General features: G+C 47.1%; 1 protein-coding gene across 1 annotated transcript in view; it reads left to right on the top strand.

Moving 5' to 3' along the window:
• Positions 1-18,450, top strand: part of LOC133347817 (cytoplasmic phosphatidylinositol transfer protein 1-like) — a 103,549-nt gene extending 85,099 nt beyond the window's left edge. Inside the window, exon 9 of the mRNA XM_061560459.1 lies at positions 8,381-18,450. Within this exon, the coding sequence (XP_061416443.1) occupies positions 8,381-8,649 (269 nt within the window). The 3' untranslated portion in view covers positions 8,650-18,450. The remainder of the gene's footprint in view (positions 1-8,380) is intronic.
• The last annotated feature ends 3,073 nt before the right edge of the window (positions 18,451-21,523 follow it).

Here is a 21,523-nt window from a genome sequence, read left to right as displayed (position 1 = left end):
TATTTGTAAAAGACTTGGGCCATCAGATTATTACTCACACTTGAATTTGGCATTTGGTTAAAAAAAAGGACTCTGAGGCTTATCGAGTATAGAATTTTTATTGCAGTAAATATACAACGAAGGGACTTGTATTGAGTTTACGTTTGGGACTAGCGATGAACTGTTGGGATTAAGTCCCAGAAAGCAAACACGTACACAAACACTCCGGTTGTGTATGCTGCACAATTCTACAAGTTACCGGGGAATGTAATGAGTTTTAATGTGTGGCAGAATGAAAGAAAAATAGACCCAACCTTTTTTCATCCACATGCTTAGGAGATGTATAGTCTCCCACATACCCTTCTAACGGCAGAGAAACACCAACACTGGGAACACACTTCTTGCCATTTTGTAAGGGCAGGTGTCATTACACGTCTTGCACGTGCACCTCCTTGTTCTCACATTGGGGAGTTTATTTCAGCGGAGTGAGATGTAATTTCTGTTGTCCTTTCCCGGCACCTCCGATTAGCAGGGTTGTCTCTGTACGGTCCGAAATAAGTTCAATATATAAAGCTTTCGTGACAGCAGGGATTCATATTCTTGGTTCTTTCGGTAAAGTCACGTAGAAGGGAAACAATAAAATAAAAAAAATTCTCACGACGTTTCGATTGCAACACAAGCAATCATCACCAGGTGTGAAAACCACAGTAAGAACATTTATTGTTTTATATTTTAACTAGCTGTACTACCCGGCTTCGCCCGGGACTTGTATCCACCACGGCCGGCCGCCTTTGTCTCCCCAGTGGCGATGTTAATACGCCACACCAGTTACTCGTTTGAGGCTGAGTCGACCTATGGGAGGTTCAAATAATCTTGACCGGTGGTGGCCATGAGCGGGAATCGAACTCGGTTCGCCGGGTTGGTAGCGCAGCGTAGCGTTAACCACTACACCCACCGCTCCTCACACACACAGACGCACAGACACACACACAGACACACGCAGAAACACACAGACAGACACAGACAAACACACAGACACACAGACAGCACGCTAACCACTACACTACCGCTCCCCACACACCACACACGCACACACACAGACACACACACAGACACACACAGGCAGCACGCTAAGCACTACACTACCGTTCCCCCTACACACCACACACGCACACACACAGACACACACACAGACACACACACACAGACACAAAAGACAAAGACAAAGATCCCCCGTATAGCCTGAACAGACTGTAGGGGCAAGTGCTGTTAGCGAGCACCTATGAAGGCCGGAACGGTACACGAGGGGGTGGGTGGCCAGCACCACGCCCGACCGCCTTTGTCTCCCTAGTGGCGATGTTTACACACCGCACCAGGTACTCATTTAAGGCTGAGTCGACCTAGGGGAGGCCCAGGACCGGTTCAGATAATCGTCACTGGTGTTAGCCGTGAGCGGGAATCGAACCCGGGTCGCCAGGTTCATAGCGCAGCGCGCTAACCGCTACACTACCGCTCCCCCTACACAACACACGCGCGCGCGTCCATAGGTACACATACACGCGCTTGCTGCAGACACATACATTCACACACATACATACACGCACATACACACAAACACATACACACACATGCATACACACAGACATACACATACATACAAACACACACATACATACACACAAACACATACACAATACACACACATATACATACAGACACACACATACATACACACAAACACATACAGACACATACATACACACATACATACAGACACACAGACATACACATAAACACATACACACATAGTCATGACCCGGCTTTGCCTGGGACTTGTATCCACCACGCCCGGCCGCCTTTGTCTCCCCAGTGGCGATGTTAATACGCCACACCAGTTACTCGTTTTGAGGCTGAGTCCCTCCCTCGCCACTCTGCCTCCCTCGCCACTCTGTAGAGGACGTGAAATTTGTATGAATTTACCTCAGAGTGGCGTGTTGGGTGTCGAGGCCTAGCACCGTGCAGAGCCTCCCGCCTTGCCTGATTTTCCCACCCGGCGAACGCTGGGTACGGGTGCCGGTCCCCCTCCCCCCCCCCCCCCGCGCTATTAAAAATGGCGTCCACCCCGCGGAGAAAAGTTGCTACTCGTTGCCAGGGGCAACCGCCGTCCAATGAAAGCGGCGAAGGCGTCGTTAGCTGTTGCCAGGGGCAACCGCCGTCCAATGAAAGTGCGTATGGTCCGAAATCCACACACACATACACAGACAGACAGACATGCACGATTTTATATATATAGATTATTTTATTGTTTCCCTTCTACGTGACTTTACTGAAAGAAGCAGGAATATAGGTTCAATATACATAAATTCTACATGATGAAAAATAAGAATAGGTTTTACCCTTTCTGACAACACTGGCAAAAAAGTCCCATAGATATAACTGCTTGATCCGAGCCATAAGTGTTCCAATGCTTGCTTTGTCTTTATACTGTTTGCCTTTTGGCGTTCTCTGGTCTAACACTGAAAGCTGCTGTCTGTGGTTTCAAAAGCAATGCAGAAATGATCATAGCATGTTTGTTTGGCATGTTTTAACACACATATGTGTGGTTAATGCAGACTTGATGCCTTGCAAAAGGATGTGTTGTTTTGAACATCTTAACACCTTTTTTCATTGCCAGATAGGGTAAAACCTATTCTTATTTTTCATAATTGTTGATACTGGCAAAAAGGTCCCGTAGATATGCATACATACAATTAGTTACATGTGTTTTTTTCTGACTTTTGAAGTGGCTCACTGCTGGTAAAAAGAAAAGCAAAATAGATGTTCTCCCTATCATTGTGCCTCGCCTGCTTGTTAAGAAGCGAAGCACGAGGAGGATTTGAAGGTGAAGATTGTGAAATGGACCAATATTTGAGATACAGGGAAAACCGCTGTTGTGGCAGTTACAGAAACCACGCGAACCATTACGAGTGTTCGAGGTCTCCTAGTGTGTCTCGCAGATTGTACCATCGTGTTGTTGGCTACGATGTTTGATGTGTGTCTCTGCGTGACGATAGCTCCATCAGAAACCGAATCAGCGGAGCGAAAGGTGGGTTATTGTGCCAGACAACGATAATCTATTTGCATTTTACCAGGTAAGGCCCACTGAGCTGTATAGCTTTTTTTCAGAAGCGACCTGACCACAAATGATAGCTCAACGAAGTGGCTTATCACGCGGAAATTTATAGCAGACAAATACAACACGTGGGTACAACCCGAGAAAACATCAGAGATAAATCAACCCTGTCTCTTTTTGTTGTTGTTGTTGTTGTTGAAAGACAGTACTGTAGTAACCACGTGCGTGCGTGCGTAACAAATTCCCAGTTGGCAACGTTCCATCCCGACTCCAAACTTCGACGTTTACAGATCTCTGTTGTGACTTGTCGCGAGTGGTATTATTGGATTGAGCAGAAACCCTGGAGGAGAGTTATCTCTCAAAAGAACCCGCGTCAGCCTTGTTATCGTCTTCTTTCGCCAAGCTCACTGAACTCTTCGGTGTTAAGTGCAACTTAGCAGTAGCGTCAATCAGCAGTGGAAGCCATTTACCATCATTGAATATTGTTCTTCCTTGCACATTATATCTGTTGCCACTTCTACTATATAGTTCGAACGTGTGGAGAGTCTTTTTGAAAAATAAATATAACGTATATATGGGTGTCAACCTCAACATGTCATTGAAATTATAAGTGATAAATTAATATCCTCTGGTGAGATTGGAATATTAGAATGCAGTGTGCAATTGTTACAGCTCAGGCCTGACATTTTGACCGTGACCAAATTGTAGAAAACTAATAACTGGATGCATCTCCATTTGCAAATTACATGTACATTTATTTTCTTTTTGAGCTTTCAATTAGTTTAATAAGGGACAACACACACACTTCCAATTGCATATGCGCATGCCTTAAATCTTGGTCATAAGTGTGCACAGACAACTGCATTTGTCATTACAATATTTTGAGTGCAACTATCCCGACTACCCACCCTCACTGCCACGACCACCCTTGGGCTATTCTATGAATTGTCGCAAGTCATTTCACGGAATGAATTGTTGTTGTTTTGACATTGCAGTGAATAGTATGGCCTCTAGTGGCTGCGGGTGTAAAGTGAACACTGCATGCAAACATATATTCTTGATTGTATGTATGCATGTTGAACTTACCTCGTACCATACGTAGTCAATCATGCTCATCGGAGGCGCGGGACTCTTCTCGGTGTCTATGCAGCAACTTTTGGCTTCCAGCGGTTTTATCCCAAAGAAGCGCCGTAGCATATGGGGATGTATTTCGTCTCGGGAAGCATTCACAAAGGACAGAGCGGCAAATTGGAAAACGACAAGCAGAGTAAATATTCAAATGTGGCTGTGAGATCAGTACCCGGCGGGATTCCTCTTGTGTACACACATTATTGGAGACATCTCTGATGTCTGCTTTAATTAGTGAAAGGTAAATACTGTAATCTTCTCACAGAACATTGCTAACCGGGCGAATTGCATTTTCATCGCGGGAGACTGTTTACAAAGTATAATGCTATGCCATTGGCTGCACAGTTATGCCTGCCAATTGTCGCGGTCGTGGTTGGGAGTGGAATTGTTAGATTCCTCCACAAATAGAGCGATGTTCACAGCCCCTGAGCAAGCGGCGGGGTCTTCTGCATTGTCAAGGGAAGGGTCAGAGCGGTGTTCTTCACGGCAAGGCCCTCGGGGTCACTGGCGGTCCCTGGTGGCCTTTAGTGCGGCTCCTGACGTGGGGACCCCCCGACAATAGACGACACCCCTGGCAGGCGGATGTGGCCACCCTCGCACACTGACGATGTCTTATCGGCGAAAGTGGCCTCCCGTCTGAAAATGTGCGAAGAACGCTGGGTTAGATAATTATGATCGATACAGGGCATCCACTTTTAACCTCCACGAAGCGGTTTCCATTTCATCCGCCTGAGTGGGATGATGGGCTTAGTCAAATACCGACCGGAATATAGACTCGCAGTGTTCCAACCGTGGGTTGAGCGCTGCAGCTCCAAACGAATTGATATGTTCAATGAACACGACTAGAAATTGGATTAACTACATTCTCAGGTTGCTGGGTCCAGGCCTCACTGTCACTGCCATCCCTCTATACACAAAGTAAATTCAAAAGTAAACATCGCATTAATGGTTTGCGTCGTTTGCAAATTGAGCGTGAAATTGCTGCGTGGCCATTCGTTTCACGAGCAGGTATAACAACACACGAACTGGTGAATAAACAATGACGAGATCGGTCATCGTGGAATCCAACAATGGGCGGGTGATGAATTCGCGCAAAAGGTAACTTCAGCCGTTGAGGCAAGGTGACAACGCCAGTCAAAGTTTGTTCTCCCCGTTGCGATTGCACGTCGCTTCTGCCCGTTGTTGTTGTTGTTGTTCAACACATCGGCGTTAACAAACAAAAAAACACGACGCAGTGCAACCTGAAAACGCGATCTGAGAGCCGGACGGCACCGCCGGGATAACTTCACGAAGCCGTGTGAGATGTGTGTGTGTGTGAAATGCAGGGGCGGTTTCTTCATTAGGGCGATTGGGCGACGCACCACCAATGTAATTGAACCACAGAGTCACGCTAGCCGTCACTGTGCCTCTGTATATAGTCAAATCAGCGTCATGTCACGTTTTTTGGGCGATTTCACTCCGGCTGAGAATCGCCCCGAGTGGCCCCATAGACTTACATTGAAAGATGTTTTTTTCGAACGGCGGGCGCTCCAATGCATTCTCTATGGCTTCTGGGAGGGCTCGCCCTAACGTGCTTACGTCATCATACGTGCTTACGTCATCATACGTAAGCACGTTTCATCCAACAATATAATTTATCGCCACCTAGTGGAATCTTTAATAAAATAAACTTGAGTGGTTTGTTTTAATAGTGAGTATAGAAACAAACAAGATGTATTGTAAGAGTCACTTTATTTTCATTAATATTAAAGAAGTGAAGTTGCCTTTACATGCTTAAGCTGTTAATTTATCCATTGCATGGGTGGACCTTATCCTTATCAATCATCCAGACATTTGCCCCCCCTGAGAGATTTTGCAGGAGCCGCCACTGGTGAAATGTGTGTGTGAAGTCCGTGGCTTGCCGTCCAAACCTTGGCCCTCGTCATCCGAAGGACACGCCAACCTCCGGGGTTCCTCCGTGACTTTTCTCTTGAGAGCAATCACATTGGGATGAGCGACGGAGATAGAGCAACGTCGAGTCAACATTCGGTTGGAACACGCCAATAAACGAGCATCATTATTAGTGTTACCTTTCGTCAGGAACGCTTCGGCAAGTGGGGCACAAGCACAACCACCGCTGCTTCTCAAGCTGGCCTCTCTCCTCCTCCTGGTCAATGCCCGTCTCTCGAAGCACACAGGGCAGAATGTCAGTTCTCTGTCACGGCTCCAGTCGTTTGGAATTCTCTCCCTCCCCTCACCTCCCCTCCCTCCCTGCCTCCCTCCATCCTGCCCCTCCCCTCTCCTCCCTCCCCTCCCTCCCTCCCCTCCCTATCTACGTGAGTTTACCGAAAGAACCAAGAATAGGAATTCCTGCAGTCACGAAAGTTTTATGTCACTTTCAAATTTGACAAAAGTTGGACCCCTGACGCCAGAAAACCGTGGCTGCCTCTTGCGAATGACATCGGGGGATCTTTCACGTCCACTGCGGAGCAGATGGTGCGTGGCAGTGTTATTATGCCTATTCCGCCCGCAGTATTAATCGGGGCGGCCACTGAATCCGAACCGCCAACCTTGGCAACAAGCGACGAACGCGTTGCTGCCGGGCCGCGTCACCGCCACGTTATTTATTCTATGTAGGTGTCGAAGCGATAGCGGGCTTTGATTTATTCAGTTCTGTTTATTTATAGCGGTGCGATTCACGCATCTTGCGCGTGCGTCAGGGTGTTTGGCCCATGTGTACAATCTTAGCTCGCGTGTCACACGACCGATCCTATAGCTTCCTAGCGCGCTTCAGCATTGTGAAGCTGGTCATTTTGGTTAAGATCGTTAGCTCTGATCAGATCGTGCTGTGACCAATCTCATGTCACCGAGTTAACAAGTGCCACTCTCAAGTTGCCGCCTCATTCCCAAACGCATTCTCCCTACGTCACTGCACTTCGCAGCACCGTCGTAGGATATTGTTACTGGTAGGAACCACCTGGTTCCACCAGCCCACAGGGGATTATTGTGTCCGCCTGTCCGTCGTGCATCCAAGAATGGGAGGGGTGGGGCTGGGTGGAGAGGGGAGGGTGGGGAGGGGCTGGGTTGGGAGGGTGGGGAGGGGCTGGGTGGGGAGGGGCAGGGTGGGGAGGGTGGGGCTGGGTGGGAGGTGGGGCTGGGTGGGGAGGGGCTGGTCACCCCGTGGTGCCCTTATAAAACTCAACGTTTAACCTACTCAGGAAGGCTTGTGTACGCCCTCACAGTCGGCCATATTTGCGGAATACACCACGCTGCCGTTGACCCTGGCCATTGACCGAGCAACCCAACGTTCCTACTAGCTCCCTCCGCAGGAATGTGCTTTCGCATCCATTGAGATGAAAGAGTGGCTCATTGAGCTTTCAGTTCCTCCGAACCACAACAAGCCTCGTTGTTTTCTTTGCGATTGCCTCCCCATGCAATGCAGTAAGCCTCTAACGGCACGGCAGTAGACACACGAAGGCATTTCCCATCAATCAATACGGTTGATTTTAGACCCAGGTCATCACCTCTCCCGGACCGAAAGCAACGAACGCCACTTCGTGGGCAGTCACTAGTCGTCATCCTATAGACCGCACTCGGCCTCGTCAATGGGAATGTGGAATTTCCACCGCTGACTTTTGACTGCCATAGGAGATTGGCAAAGCCTCGTACTCACTCTGGCATGGAGTACCTTTGGCTGTTTTAAATTAATGAAGGTTAAATACGTATGAAAATAAAACAATCGTACACGTACATGTTTTACAGCTAGCGCGCATGTGATTTGCTTTACAGTTTTGATTCATCCCAAGTGTGGGAGGATTGCTGCCTGAGTGAACCTGAGGTCGCTCATCGCCGAGATATATGCACAGCCTGTGCACCAATCATCCTCGGGGGGGGGGGGGGTGCTGGAGGGGGATTAACCCCCCACACCCCCACCCCCCTTTCTAAATTCTTATAGCAAAGATAGAAAAATAGTCCGTACCACATTTAGCAGCAGTTGCGGTTTTTCTTCAAAGCGGAACCTGTTTGGAGTTGAACGTTTATTTTACGTTTGTTTAACATTGGCCGCGTCGTGGAAGCCGCAAACCCCATCCCCAACCTTCACCTTTAAACCACAGCCCCCCCGCCCCCACCGCTTCCGGGCTGTCGCTAACGCGCCGTTCTCACGCGTTGCCCCCCGTGCAGATATGAGCATGGAGGACGTGCGGGAGTACGAGAGGACCACCCAGGCGGCCACCAACCGGAAGATCGGCATCGTGCCCCCGGCCATCTCCATCTGCGACGCGAGCGCCGGCTCTTCCAGCAGCGGGCGGGGGGGCGGCCCCTCCAGCGCCCCCACCACTCCGCTCACGCTCGACGCTCCCGACTTCCTCGGCCTGCCTCGTGACCGTCCCCGGAAAAGCTCCGCTCCGGAAACCCTCACCTTGCCCCAGCTCCGCGAGAAAAACACCTAGCGGGTGGACGCGAGACGCCCGCTGGCTTTTTCCTCTCTCTCTCTCTCTCTTCTCCTGGTCCAGGCGAAGACCCCGGCGAGCTGCGGAGCCGTCGGGGGCTTTTTTGTTTTTGCTCTTCGTCATTTTTTTTTTTCCTTTTAAAATTCCCTTATCCCTTTCCCCCGCTAGATGCTATTTCTGCTTTGTGCTGCAATCGCTGTTGAGGCATGCTCCTCCGCAAGGAGGACGGGTAGCGCCCGGCCGGCCCCCGTGTCCCCTTTACGCATCCTCCCCTCTCTTGCCCCTCGCTCCCCCACTTTTGTAGCCGAGAGCGGGATGGTTGAACGTTGAAACGGTACGTTGCGAGGAGAGCTGTGCGGGCACCCGAGGGGGCGTCGTCTTGCTCGCCCGTGAGAGACCGAGGCTCAAGTGAGGTTTCAGGACTTTGTAGCAAAGCACGAAAGGTCACGTTTAAGATAGGCACTGAGGGAAACGGAATACCGGTAGTCTATCGACGGAAACGTTGGTTGGTGCATGCATGAGAAGAGCACGTAGTGTAGTTTGTTGAAAGCCTAGTTAAGGCTTTTGGACTAGATTCGTCATTTTACACTGGTTTGGTCTAGTCCTTTCTAATCGTGGCCAAGTAACCAAAACCATTTAAAATAATCCTCAAGTGGAGGCTGAGTATTGTCTTGATTGACAAAGAGAAACTAAAGCTTATGTGCATAATGCAAGCGTTCTAAGTGTTTTGTACATTGTTGAGTGGCATCCCAAGTGTCCATACTGAGTCATTGTTTCCTTCACGCTCAAAAGAAACCCCCTTGTGTTTTAAGAGCTCCTCGTCCACTTGTTTTCACGCTTTTTGTGCTCATTGGTAAACGGCACGGGCCCAATATCGGCCACTTGAACGCCACCGCGAGAGAGTTTATTATTTTTTGGAGGACCGCATCACAAAGGGACATTGCTGCTTAGGCATTGATAACAAATACCCCCCCGTGCGATGCCCTGTTGCTCACATATTGCGCAGCCGCCTGTGGACGCTACAATCGCTGTGTCTGGGGTTAGCGGCGAGGTGGCCCTGTTGAATTAACTGCAAGCCATTCAGGACAAAAAAAAAATATCCGTGTTAAATATTACAAAACACACGTGCGTGCGTGCTTCGCGTCGCATGCGGCGTGTTAATTTTTTTTTTGCGGAAACGACCAGCAGGGAAAATTGTACCCCACAGAAATGTTGCCCTGATTGATTCTGCGGCTCGGATGATGGACAAGGGAACGGGTGAAGCGAGGAGCGGTTTTTTTTTTTTGTCAAAGAATTGTAATTCATCGGCAGCCTCCCGTGGGCCGCTGACCTTTTCTGGAATATTGCGAGAGTGCTGGCCGATCGGCGTGCTCTAACTGCAAGCCACGGTACAGTGGGTGCCTGCAAAATCCACATGATTGGTGTCCAAAACAGCCATAAACTTCCCCCATTATTATTGCCCTCTCCTGCCATGGATCCACTCAAAATATCATTCTCATTTAATTTGGCTCCAGTTGCCAATGATGGGTCTCTCAAGGTGGATGATTAACCTTGAAATGAGTGCCCGTGACAGGCATGGTTTGGTAGCTCGCTCCGGGCTTATAGTGCTTTGGCGCAGCCTGCATTTACGCGTTCAACATATCTCTCACTTGTAAATTCGTTAACAAGCGTTGATTGCAAAATGTCCACCGATTGGCTGACTGTTGAAAGAGAAAAAAAAATAGGGACTCTGCTCTGGCCCTTGAGGGATGACACCAACGATCAATTTGTGACTCAGTTTAAAGACAAATTACAGTGAAGCGTGCCATCTGTAATGTGCTTGATTGTTTGCTTAGTGAAGCGAGTTTGAACATTTAGTAGACACGTGTTGATTTAAATACACAGTGCTCCACCTACAAAAGAGACCTTCTATAGCTGTGGGGGAAAGTGCTGGTTTGCGAGCACCTATTAAGGCCAAAATTGCCAACAGTCTGGCACTTGTGTCTCCAATGTATACACCGCGTAGGAAACAACGTACATTTTAGTGAATGGGGCCGAACAAAAATAGGACACACGCGGCTAAATGAAGGCAAAATGAACGAGGCAATATAAAACAATAGATTCTTTAATCGCATCACGGCCCATGAACATGGCAATTCGTCGATTGCCACGGGAGTAATTCATTTTGAAAGGAAGCAGCGTGCGATGGCGTCGCCACCGCCGTTGAGTGACACCAGTTGTAGAGTTTTCCCATTTCTTACTTCGCGACACTGACGGGGGCATATACAACATCTCCGTGTTGCTGGTCATATTTTGTGCCGATCACAATGTGGCAAAACTTTACGGCAAGGCCGTGGGTTGGGGGGTGGGGGCATTAATCATTGCTCTTGTGAAAATTCCGACTGGAAAAGACGAGCCCACGTTGTTGGATCGTTGGTTCCGTGGTGGCTTTGCACCCCGTGACAGGCTGGACTGGCTCAACCAGTAAGCGAGTCAGCCGTTCTCTCCCATTGCTCGTGCACGGTCAGTGGAGCAATCGTCCGTGTGTGTGTGTCTGTGTGTGTGTGTCTGTGCGTGTGTGTGTCTGTGCGTGTGTGTGTCTGTGCGTGTGTGTGTCTGTGCGTGTGTGTGTCTGTGCGTGTGTGTCTGTGCGTGCGTGTGTGTCTGTGCGTGTGTGTGTCTGTGCGTGTGTGTGTTTGTGCGTGTGTGTGTGTGTCTGTGCGTGTGTGTGTGTCTGTGCGTGTGTGTGTCTGTGCGTGTGTGTGTGTCTGTGCGTGTGTCTGTGCGTGCGTGTGTCTGTGCGAGCGTGTGTCTGTGCGTGTGTGTGTCTGTGCGTGTGTGTGTGTCTGTGCGTGTGTGTGTTTGTGCGTGCGTGTGTGTCTGTGCGTGTGTGTCTGTGCGTGCGTGTGTGTCTGTGCGTGTGTGTGTCTGTGCGTGCGTGTGTGTCTGTGCGTGTGTGTGTCTGTGCGTGTGTGTGTCTGTGCGTGCGTGTGTGTGTCTGTGCGTGTCTGTGCGTGTGCGTGTCTGTGCGTGTGTGTGTGTCTGTGCGTGTGCACGGATAGACGCGAGGGGCGGTCGAAAAGTTTTGGAAGACAGGACGGGAGGAAGTGTAATGATAAATAACTCAGGCGCATTATTATAATTGAACCTCGCGGTTCAACCTCGCGGTTCAATTATCCAATAGAGCAAAGGCTGGTGTGAATATTTCCCGTTGTGAACTCGTTTATTTCTTTTCAGTTGAATAAGGGTAAAATAAAACGTAAAAATAGGGTGTCAATACAAGATTAATGTTGGTTTGGCAAGACCTTTAGTTTCGTGTTGCAAAAAACACTTTTCGACCACCCGTGGGCATGTGTATACACGTGGACTGTATACACACACTCACTCTGACCTCAGCTCATTCGCTAACATTTACTGTGTGTATAGTGGTGCAGGATGTTATTCTATGTAAATGCACAGCGGAGTATAACGTGTTAAGGTGAAAAGCCTTGTTCTAGCCACTGCTAGATGGCATCCTGCCCGAACCATAATTATATCTCGCAATGTAACGGTCCATTTGTCTCCCACACACGGGGTACTTTCACGGCTCCATCTCTGCAGTGTTCAGGTGCCCTGTCTGGCGTTTCCTTTTGACTGCCTCTCCGTCATTCTAAATGTAAAAATATGACATTGCACAAAATGCAGCGATTGCATGAATAACGCACGACACGATAATAATAATAATACTGGCGTGGTGATCAATACAGGAGACATTGAGATTATACATCGTATCTCAATGAAAACGTGTGCAGATTCATTCTGTTAAACAGAGGTCGGAGTGTGTTTAGATCGCACAGTCTTGAGGATGCGATATCTCCATGGAAAATTCAAAACGCGGCTCAAGGGCCCATCGATCAGTCAGTACCGGATGCATTGAGCTAAATTAGCATGACCTCTCTGGGTTGGAAATGGGATTTGGCAATTCAACCAGAAAGTAGAGTGCAATGTCTTGTTCAAGTTGATGTCATTTTGGTTGAGCCCCAATTGGATTTCCCCTGGGATTTAAATGTCGCTGGTGGTGCCCCATATAGTACGACTGTTCCAACTCCCTTAAACAGTCTGGCACAACTAGCGTAACTTCGCGAAGGCCATGAATCTTGGCTTCCACTTTTGATTAGCAAAACAAGCAAGTGCCTGCGCTTTCCCCTGGTGCACCCTGTAAGGACGCGGCCAATAAAGCGAGTGGAATGATTGATGGTGCTCCACTCGCTTCCTTCCCCGTCCGATGCATTTGGCCCTCCGTACAGCACACACGCGGGCGGAGGCAAGTTGTGCAGCCACAAATTTTGCTAATTAAAGCTCAGCTTAATTACCGGCGTTGTGTGTGGATGGGTTTTTTTTAAATCTTATCTATTTTTTGGCACGTAGAGCCACACAGATTTTGCAGGCGTGAGGTGGCTGATGATCCGAGTAAGTTTGGGAATCCAATAATGTCTTCGCACCTGTTCTTCTCATAGGTTAGGGCAGGGTTATCTCTCAAACTTTTCCTGGCCCACTACAGTGCGTCTTTCCAATTCTACTACCAGTTTACCTTCATTAAAATTCACATTCATTATTCAATAACTGTTGTTCATGGTTTTGGCATCATGCACAATTATGGCTGGTTACTCTTTTTGTACACATTTCTGCGTATTATTTTAAACTTATTCTTCTGGTCAACACAGGTTTTCTGTTATGATGGTGGCTTTTCTCATAATTTACAGATTTGAACGTTCAGTGGTTCCAAACGGCACATACCTGATGATTTCCAAACACGTCCCACGTAGCGTTGATAAATTAAGACACCCTCTGTGTGTGTGTGCGTGGGTGTGTTTCCCGCTCACGGCCAAACACCAGTGACGATTACCTGCACCGGCCCTGGGCCTCCCCTAGGTCGACTCAGCCTCAAATGAGTACCTGGTGTGGTGTGTCAAACATCGCCACTGGGGAGACAAAGGCGGCCGGGCGTGGTGTTGGCCACCCACCCCCTCGTGTGCCGTGCCGGCCTTCATAGGTGCTCATTAACAGCACTTTCCCCAACAATCTGTGAAGGTTATAAGGGGGACTTTTGTCTTTGTGTTATGCGAGACATGTCGAGAGCTCATTCTGATCAACTTTGACATCTCAAGCGTGTATGTGTGCCATACGGAGTGGTGGCGCAGCGATTAGTGCTCGCCGCTACAAACCCGGTCGCCTTGAGTTCGATTCACGCGAAAATTCTCGTGACCAAATTCTAAACCGGTCCTGGGCCTCCCCATAGGTCGACTGAGCCTTAAATAAGTACCTGGTGCACTAAGCATCAGCTCTGGGGAGACAAATGCAGCCAGGTGTGGTCATGGCCACACCACCACCCCCTGCATGAGTCGTGCCGGCCTTGATAGGTGCTCGCTAAAAGCACTTGCCCCAACAGTCTGCAATGTCTATATGGGGGATATTTTTCTTTGTTTGTCTCCTAGCTGATATAGAGAGGTACATGCTCATGAATAAGCACCCTCGCTCTACGTGGGTCTGTTTAGCAATCATGTGGCATGTGCAGCGTGGAACGACCGAAATAGATCTTGAGAATGAGAGTTTGAGTTACTGCATTCGAGGGTGAAAGCACTGGCAGTTGAACTACAGTATATGAATCAGTACGACAGTAGTTTGGTATTTCTCCTATTTCATGTATACTGTATACTTAAACGCAATTTCTTTACTCCCTTACTGCTGTTATATAAAGCCAACTATTAGTTATTGATGAGTTTCATTTTGCAAGTTGAGTATTAACCAATCGATTCAACGAGATGGCTTTAAGTTGCCTTTATCTGCGAGGTATGTTTTCCCAATTACAGAGGTACCTTAGTCTATTTTAAATGTTCAATGTCACTTATCAACTGATGGGTTTACAGTGCAATGCATTGCTCTATGTGTGTGTGAGTGCAAGTGTTTATTTCCCTTGCTCTGTATTGACACATGGACTTGGATGATGATCGTTTTCACACTAGTCTATCGATAGTGACTTACGTATAAGCGGAGAGGCATCTCTTCGGGAGTTGCGCTGTTTGTTTTCGATTCACCGGGTTGGGAAGGGTTAAGCGGTTTTTAATCTTGCGAGCTACATTGCCGCAACGTATCGCTATCGATCTGATTTTTTGCGTTGGCATGGCAAGGTAGGGAGCAACAGCAACAACAGAAAAAGAGAAATTTGACAGCTGACTCGTCATATTAAAAACGTAGCCTCCCTCGCTCCCATCAGGCTGGGATCGAATCTGAGACCAAACCCTTCCACTCCGATTGTAAATGCTGGCATGGTTTTTTTACCCCCCCCCCTCTCCTCAAACTCTCCTCTGTTTTGACGAATATTGATCACGATCCGCTGGGTTGCCTGTGATGCAGCCCTGTGCCCAGAGAATGCACTGCTGCAAAATATTCAGGTCAGGTAACTGCGTGTGGTTTTTATGTATAGCAATATACGCCTCCTAGCTGGTATACAATTAGTTAACCGCAGCGCCACGGTGGCGAGATGTTAATTACCTCGCCTGGTATACAGGAGGTCGTGGGTTCGATGCCGACCCTGACGCCTGCTGTATATTTGGAGTTTGCATGTCTTTCTGCCTGTGGTTGCCTGGATTTTTCTCCGGGTCCTCCGGTTTCTCCCCCCACATTTAGAAACACGCGTTTAGAGTATTTGGCTGCTATGCATTTCCACGTGATAAGCCACTTTGTTGAGCTATCATATGTGAACAGGCCGCTTCTGAAAAAGAGCTATATAGTTAAGTGGGCTTTACTTCGTAAAATAAAATAAAGTTTAATTTTAACTCTACGTCCCATTTAGTGTTACCACCTACCCTAAGTTTCCCAGGAACGTTCCTTTTTTGAGGTAGTATCTGTCCTGGGGAATCAGTCGTCCTGTGTAAAAGAAAAGTCCCTGTTATTGTCATTTTGGCATCACAATATTAACGACACACTGTTTAAAACAATGCATTTACAAGTAGTTCTCCCTTCGTCTCATATGTCCTGGCTTTTTGTAGCTTAGAGATGGGAACCCTCCCTCCATAATGAAAAACAAAGTGCCTCCTTGCTCAAACAACACATTTTCTATACTCTTTGGTTTTTTCGGTAAAATCACGTAGATAAAAAATAAAATTAAAATACATTTATTTTTTATTTTATTTTTATTTATTTTTATTTTTTACCGACGTGACTTTACCGAAAAAACCAAAGAGTATGAACTCTTGCAGTCACGAAAACTTCAAATTTAGAACACATTTTCTCTGGACTAATTTCTCTTGGCAACCCTAAACCGGTTAGGGAAATGTCCACATTGTCAGAGCTGGGCCATCCTATTTCGATCATAACACTACCGTTGACTTCTCACACGAAGTCATACTTATTTTATCGACCCAGGAAGGAGGGATAATAATTGGCTGAATCGATCCTGATCGGGGAATTGAACTCTTGACTTTCCAACTGTGAGCAGAGCCGCCACTCAGTCTGCGTGACTATGGATATTTCTGTCCATTCAAGAGAATAAATAAGTTGCACAGAAATACATCGTGTAACAAAAAAAAACTTTGTGTGTCTCTTAAAAGTTCAGAATTGCCACAAAATTGCAAAAGTGAGCTCGTTCAAAGTAAAAATATTGCCTGCCTTGCCACAGATTGAAAAACAACTTATTTTAGATGCGATCGTGCCACTCGCCGAATGAGAAAGAACAAGAAACCCCAGATTCCCCCATCATCCTCACCTCTAAACATGCAAACATTGCAGAAATTTGCATCCGTACTAAGGGGAGTTGCTAGTTTCACGCTCGCGATCGAGAAATGTCAGCAAAACCGTGTCTTTGCCAAAAAGAATTAGCAATATTTGGGACAAAATTAATATATTGGTCGAATATGTTTTTGAATAATTAAGTAATTTGTTATTATACATGTACACGCATACAAATTATTACCACTCCTGACTGTTATAAAGTTTGGGTTTATATGGAAAATGTCAACAATTGTATTTAATAATAAAAAATGTCTCATTTTAGTTTTTTATTGGCAGTCTGCCATAAATTGCGTGATAAAAATAGGTGTAACTTTAGAGTGTGGTCATAAATAAATGTGTAACAGATGTTTTAATAAGGGACAATTACCACACCTATTTTCCCGTGTTAAACACATTGATTTCTAAGTATTGGATGGGGCATCAAAGCAAACTAATGGCAAGCGGCCAATCCCATGAGTTGGTGACCGCATGGGTTTTTTTTAGACAAATCGCAGCGCTCGATCGGAATGTACTCGATCAAATCTCAGTTTCCCCGTAACGTGACAACGATTGGCTGAAAAAGGATCACAGGGGAGGTGTGTGTGTGTGTGTGCAAACGTTGAAACAAAGAGGCTGGGAGCTCTGCTTTATTTTTGCTTCGAAGTGCGCAGGAAAGTTTGCGCGCGCAACCGGCCACTGAATTTTTGCACTTGTGAGTTGAATTACCCCGTTACCTTTGAGCGATTAAAAAAAATGTGGCGCTCGCCACTTTCCCAATGACACCATTCTCTGCAGGATATGCACACGTGTTGAGGCCCCATGTCAAAGGGCAGGGGTAGCTCTTGACTTGTTTCGCATTGAAAGTATTACCTTGCTGGTTTCCGGATTTAAGAAAGACATAAGGGGCGAGTGAGGTTTATCGCGATTGTTTTTTTGTTTCGTATCTTGGACGCGGGATGCGCTGAAGCTTGTACTAATCTGCTTCTCAGCGTCCTGGCTTACTGTTGTTACATTGGCTATCATTACCATCATCATTGTAGCGGAGGTATTGAGGATGGTGTACGTACAGAAGGGGAGCGGTGGTGCAGCGGTTAGCGCGCTGCACTAAGAACCCAGTGACCCGAGTTCGATTCCCTCTCGCGGCCAACACCAGTGACGATTATCTGAACCGGTCCTGGACCTCCCCTAGGTCGACTCGAGCTCAAATGAGTACCTGGTGCGGTGTGTAAATATCGCTACTGGGGAGACAAAGGCGGCCGGGCGTGGTGTTGGCCACCCACCCCCTCGTGTGCCGTGCCGGCCTTCATAGGTGCTCGCTAACAGCACTTGCCCCAACAGTCTGTTAAGGCTATATGGGGGAATCTTTGTCTTTGTACATAGAAAAGTTAAACAAATATTGGAATGTGTTTTATTTGATGGCAGCGGTTTCTTATCTGTAGAGGACCAACGCGTTGGGATGATGTTTTACCGTTACATCTTATTAAAGGTCTTCAAATTGAATTGAGGGACACACACACAGACACGGTACTTAATAATAGTGTTAAGGTGTTTGGAGTAATGCTTCAGTGTTACTTGTTTTGTTATTTTATCCCTTAAATGGAAGGTTAATAACGGAGGTTTTAGGTCTTTAGAGGTGGGTGAGATGCATCTTTGCATGCCCTAGTACAGATACAAGTTTGCATGAATATCTTTAGGTCATCGTTTGAGACGTGGTAAACCAACGTCTTTGCACCTCATATATGTAAATAGTGTAATCGTTATTTTGTTAAAGGAGGGGGGAGGGGGGTTCATAGTTCGGTTACGCCATGGTACTATTTAACGGGGACGGCTACATGGTGGACTGTATATAAGAGCATTTCGGTGTAAATGTAAATACGGTATTTTGAAAACCTACGGCATTTTATGGTACATTCAGATGTGACACTCGACCCAAGTGAACCAAAGTAGGTGGAAAAGAAAAAAAGATAGAATCTCTAAAAAAAGTTTTACAAAATTTAAACAAACCCAGTTTTGTGTTTTCAATATTGTAAACCGTATGTCTTATATACTGTGAATAAAATTTACACGTTATGCTATCTTGTGTGGCGTAATTCTTGAAGGAGATATGTGATTGTAACAGGGGGACTGAAACTAATTGTGGTTGGACACGATCTGCGTAGGTTTTCGCGGTTACAATGTGCCGCGGCTACTTGGGCACGATGTCCGACGTTTTGCTGCACGTGCTGGGAGCTTTTTCAGCCAAACTGAAATCGGCTTCTACAGATGTGTTTTTGTTGGCCGTCTGGAAAGCTCTTCCTTCAGATATTAGGAAGCCACTGGAGCTATGTACATTTTAATCTAGATTTAAAATAAATTTATTTCGAACTGCTTTTTTGTGTTTAGTTTGTTGTCCTTCCCTTGCACCTCCGATTAGCGCGGTTGGCTGCGAACGGTGCGAAGGTTCAACACACTGTACATACATGTGGATAATGCCATGTGCCCATCTTCAACAGGCCGTTCGTCTTATAATTGGAATAGATTGTAATGGTAAGTGTCCATTGGCCATGAATGCAACTGATTGTTTTGACCATACCTCAACCTTCTCACTTCACTTGACCTCGTGCTTGCGTGACTGAGCTGTGTTTAAATCTATTCATTAAAGCCCGGCGTTACGTTTATCTATCAACTAAATGGTAAGAGCCTTTCGGAAGGCCTGAATCAAAAAGTTACAGAAAGTGGGACCTCCACAAATGTGGGGGTAAAAAGTTGATCCAACAGGTTTCCAAAATCCAAAATAGAGTTTTTTGGGTTAGATCGCGTATAAATATATAAATGTGTCGTTAAAACCCGCCACCACCCGACACAGCCAACTAGTAAGGGTTGTCACGTAAACAGAACGTGCCAATTCGTCACTAGTACAGCACACCGGTATGTTGGAGAGCCAAGCCACAACATTTACCATCTGAGTACGACGTTTCGCCAGTAATTACAACGAGCTTCATCAGGCGACAGCCAGATTTCTGGAGAAATCTTACTGTTTCGTTCCTTATATAGATGTGTAGATGTGTTGACCACCCTTCTGCGCTCTTAGAATCTCTGCATCTTGTGAGGAACGCCAGTGAAGACAACAGTTTCGTCAGCTTAATTCGGAGTTTCTCCAGTTTTCGGGTTTGAAGAAAAGTATCGCCTGATGAAGCTAGTTGTAATTACTGGCGAAACGTCTTACTCAGTTTGTAAATGTTGTGGCTTGGCTCTCCAACACACCGGGTGTGCTGTACTAGTGACGAATTGGCCACGTTTTATTTACGTGACAACCCTTTCTAGTTGGCTGTCTCGAGTGGTGATGGGTTTTAACGACACATTTATATATTTACGCGATCTAAACATGGATGGTATTGGTCGCGAAAGCCTCCTACGTGTTAAACAGGTTTCCAATAATTGTCGAACCCCCCCCAAAAATGTCACTCCCCCTCCCAAAAAAATATTTTGCAGGTAGGGTGCCTACGCACCCTACATACAAAAGTCAGTAGTATCTGCACACCAAGGCCCCCCCCCCCCCCAATATATTGCTATAAAATATATTTCTGTTTATATGATTGTGGTTATGGTTGTACTTTATTAATCCCTAATATCTGCCATTACATACAATAAAACAAGAAAAGGTAAAAAAGAACAAAAACAGAGCAATGTAATACAATACACTATTAGACATTATTGGAAAAAATTAATAAAAAGTCCATCCTATGGGTTAGTGATTTTTTTAATATATTTTTTCTGGGTGGGGGGGACCTCCAGACCCCCTGAAAGATTTGCCCCCCCCCCAAAGTTGACTCCATGGCTACGGCCTTGCTGCACACCACCTTTGGGGGTGGAGGGAGAGGGAGGGGGGAGAAGAGAGGACATCAGTGGGGGCGACGGGGCGAGGCGCTAATCACCAAGAAGCCCTGAGCAGGAGGTGCGTTTTAATTTCACGAGCCCTGGGCGGAGGCGGTGGAGGCTTTCACGATGACGTCACCTGGGGTGAGTCGTTGAAGGCGCGGGAGGTCGCGGGTCTCGCAAGCGAGGACAGGTCTCGGGTCAACACACGGGCGTGTCGGGGGTGGCAGCGTGGAGAGTGCGCGCGATTTTAACCACCTCGCCGGGTACACAGGAGGTCGTGGCTTCGATCCCGATCCCGACCCTGACGCCTGCAGTACTTTCGGAGTTTGCATGCCCCTTCTCCCGGGTTTTTCCCTCCACATTTATCAACACGCGTTAAGAGTGGTTGGCTGCTATAAATGTCCACGTCATGAGCCACTTCGTTGAGCTGTCATTTGTGGCCAGGTCGCTTCTGCAAAAGAGCAACATAACTAAATGGGCCTTACCTGGTAAAATAAAAAAAAGTTTACAGTTTAAAAGTGTTATATAGTGTATGTTGAACTTTTTTCGCACCGTACGTAGCTAACCCTGCGTATCGGAGACGTGGGGGGGGGGGGGGGGTGCGAAGACAACAAACTAAACGCAAAAAGCAGTTCGAAAGAAATTAGCTTTTCAACCTAGACGATTTAACAGCGCACAGCTCCCAGTGGCTTCCCAATATCGCAAGGAAGAGCATTCCAGACGGCCGCAGAAGCGCATCTGAAAGCGCGTGACGTGGTGAACCGTCGTTTTCGTTCAAGGGAACGCTCCAAATGGCATCGCGCCGTGCGCCAGGCTCTCCGTGGTGAAGCTGCGATGGCGAGCAATTTCATTTGCCACGCGGCCGCCTCATACGAAGACAGCCAAAGTCCTTCTCCCTGCCGCACACACAGCCACCGGTGGGGGCTTTTGGACCACCTGGATCACCGCGAACTCTGCACCACCTCGCCGCCCCCCCCCCCTCTTTATAATAATAACTAGCAGACACCCACGGAACTTCAGTTGTTAAAGAACGGCGAATATGTACAGAGACTGAAGATTTCATAAACTGATGGTTTCATACAGAAACATAGATCACGTAGATATGCAGAAAAAAATTACAATCATGTATGAGTGTCTCTCAATTGCAATACATGTCATCGATAAAAGTATAAACAGGAACAAAAGAAAACAATCTTCCCAATTTTTCGCAGTGAAGACTGGGAGAGAGAGTGTTCGAGAGACAGCTTGGACGCCGCGATGGCGAGATGTTAACTACCTTGCCTCGTAT

The sequence above is a fragment of the Lethenteron reissneri genome, chromosome 3 (genome assembly GCF_015708825.2).
Source record: "Lethenteron reissneri isolate LAM-NWPU_2019-01 chromosome 3, ASM1570882v1, whole genome shotgun sequence".
Taxonomy (NCBI): Eukaryota; Metazoa; Chordata; class Hyperoartia; order Petromyzontiformes; family Petromyzontidae; genus Lethenteron; species Lethenteron reissneri.
Note: the sequence above shows the minus strand (reverse complement) of the source record. Positions and strands in the feature narration are given on the sequence as shown.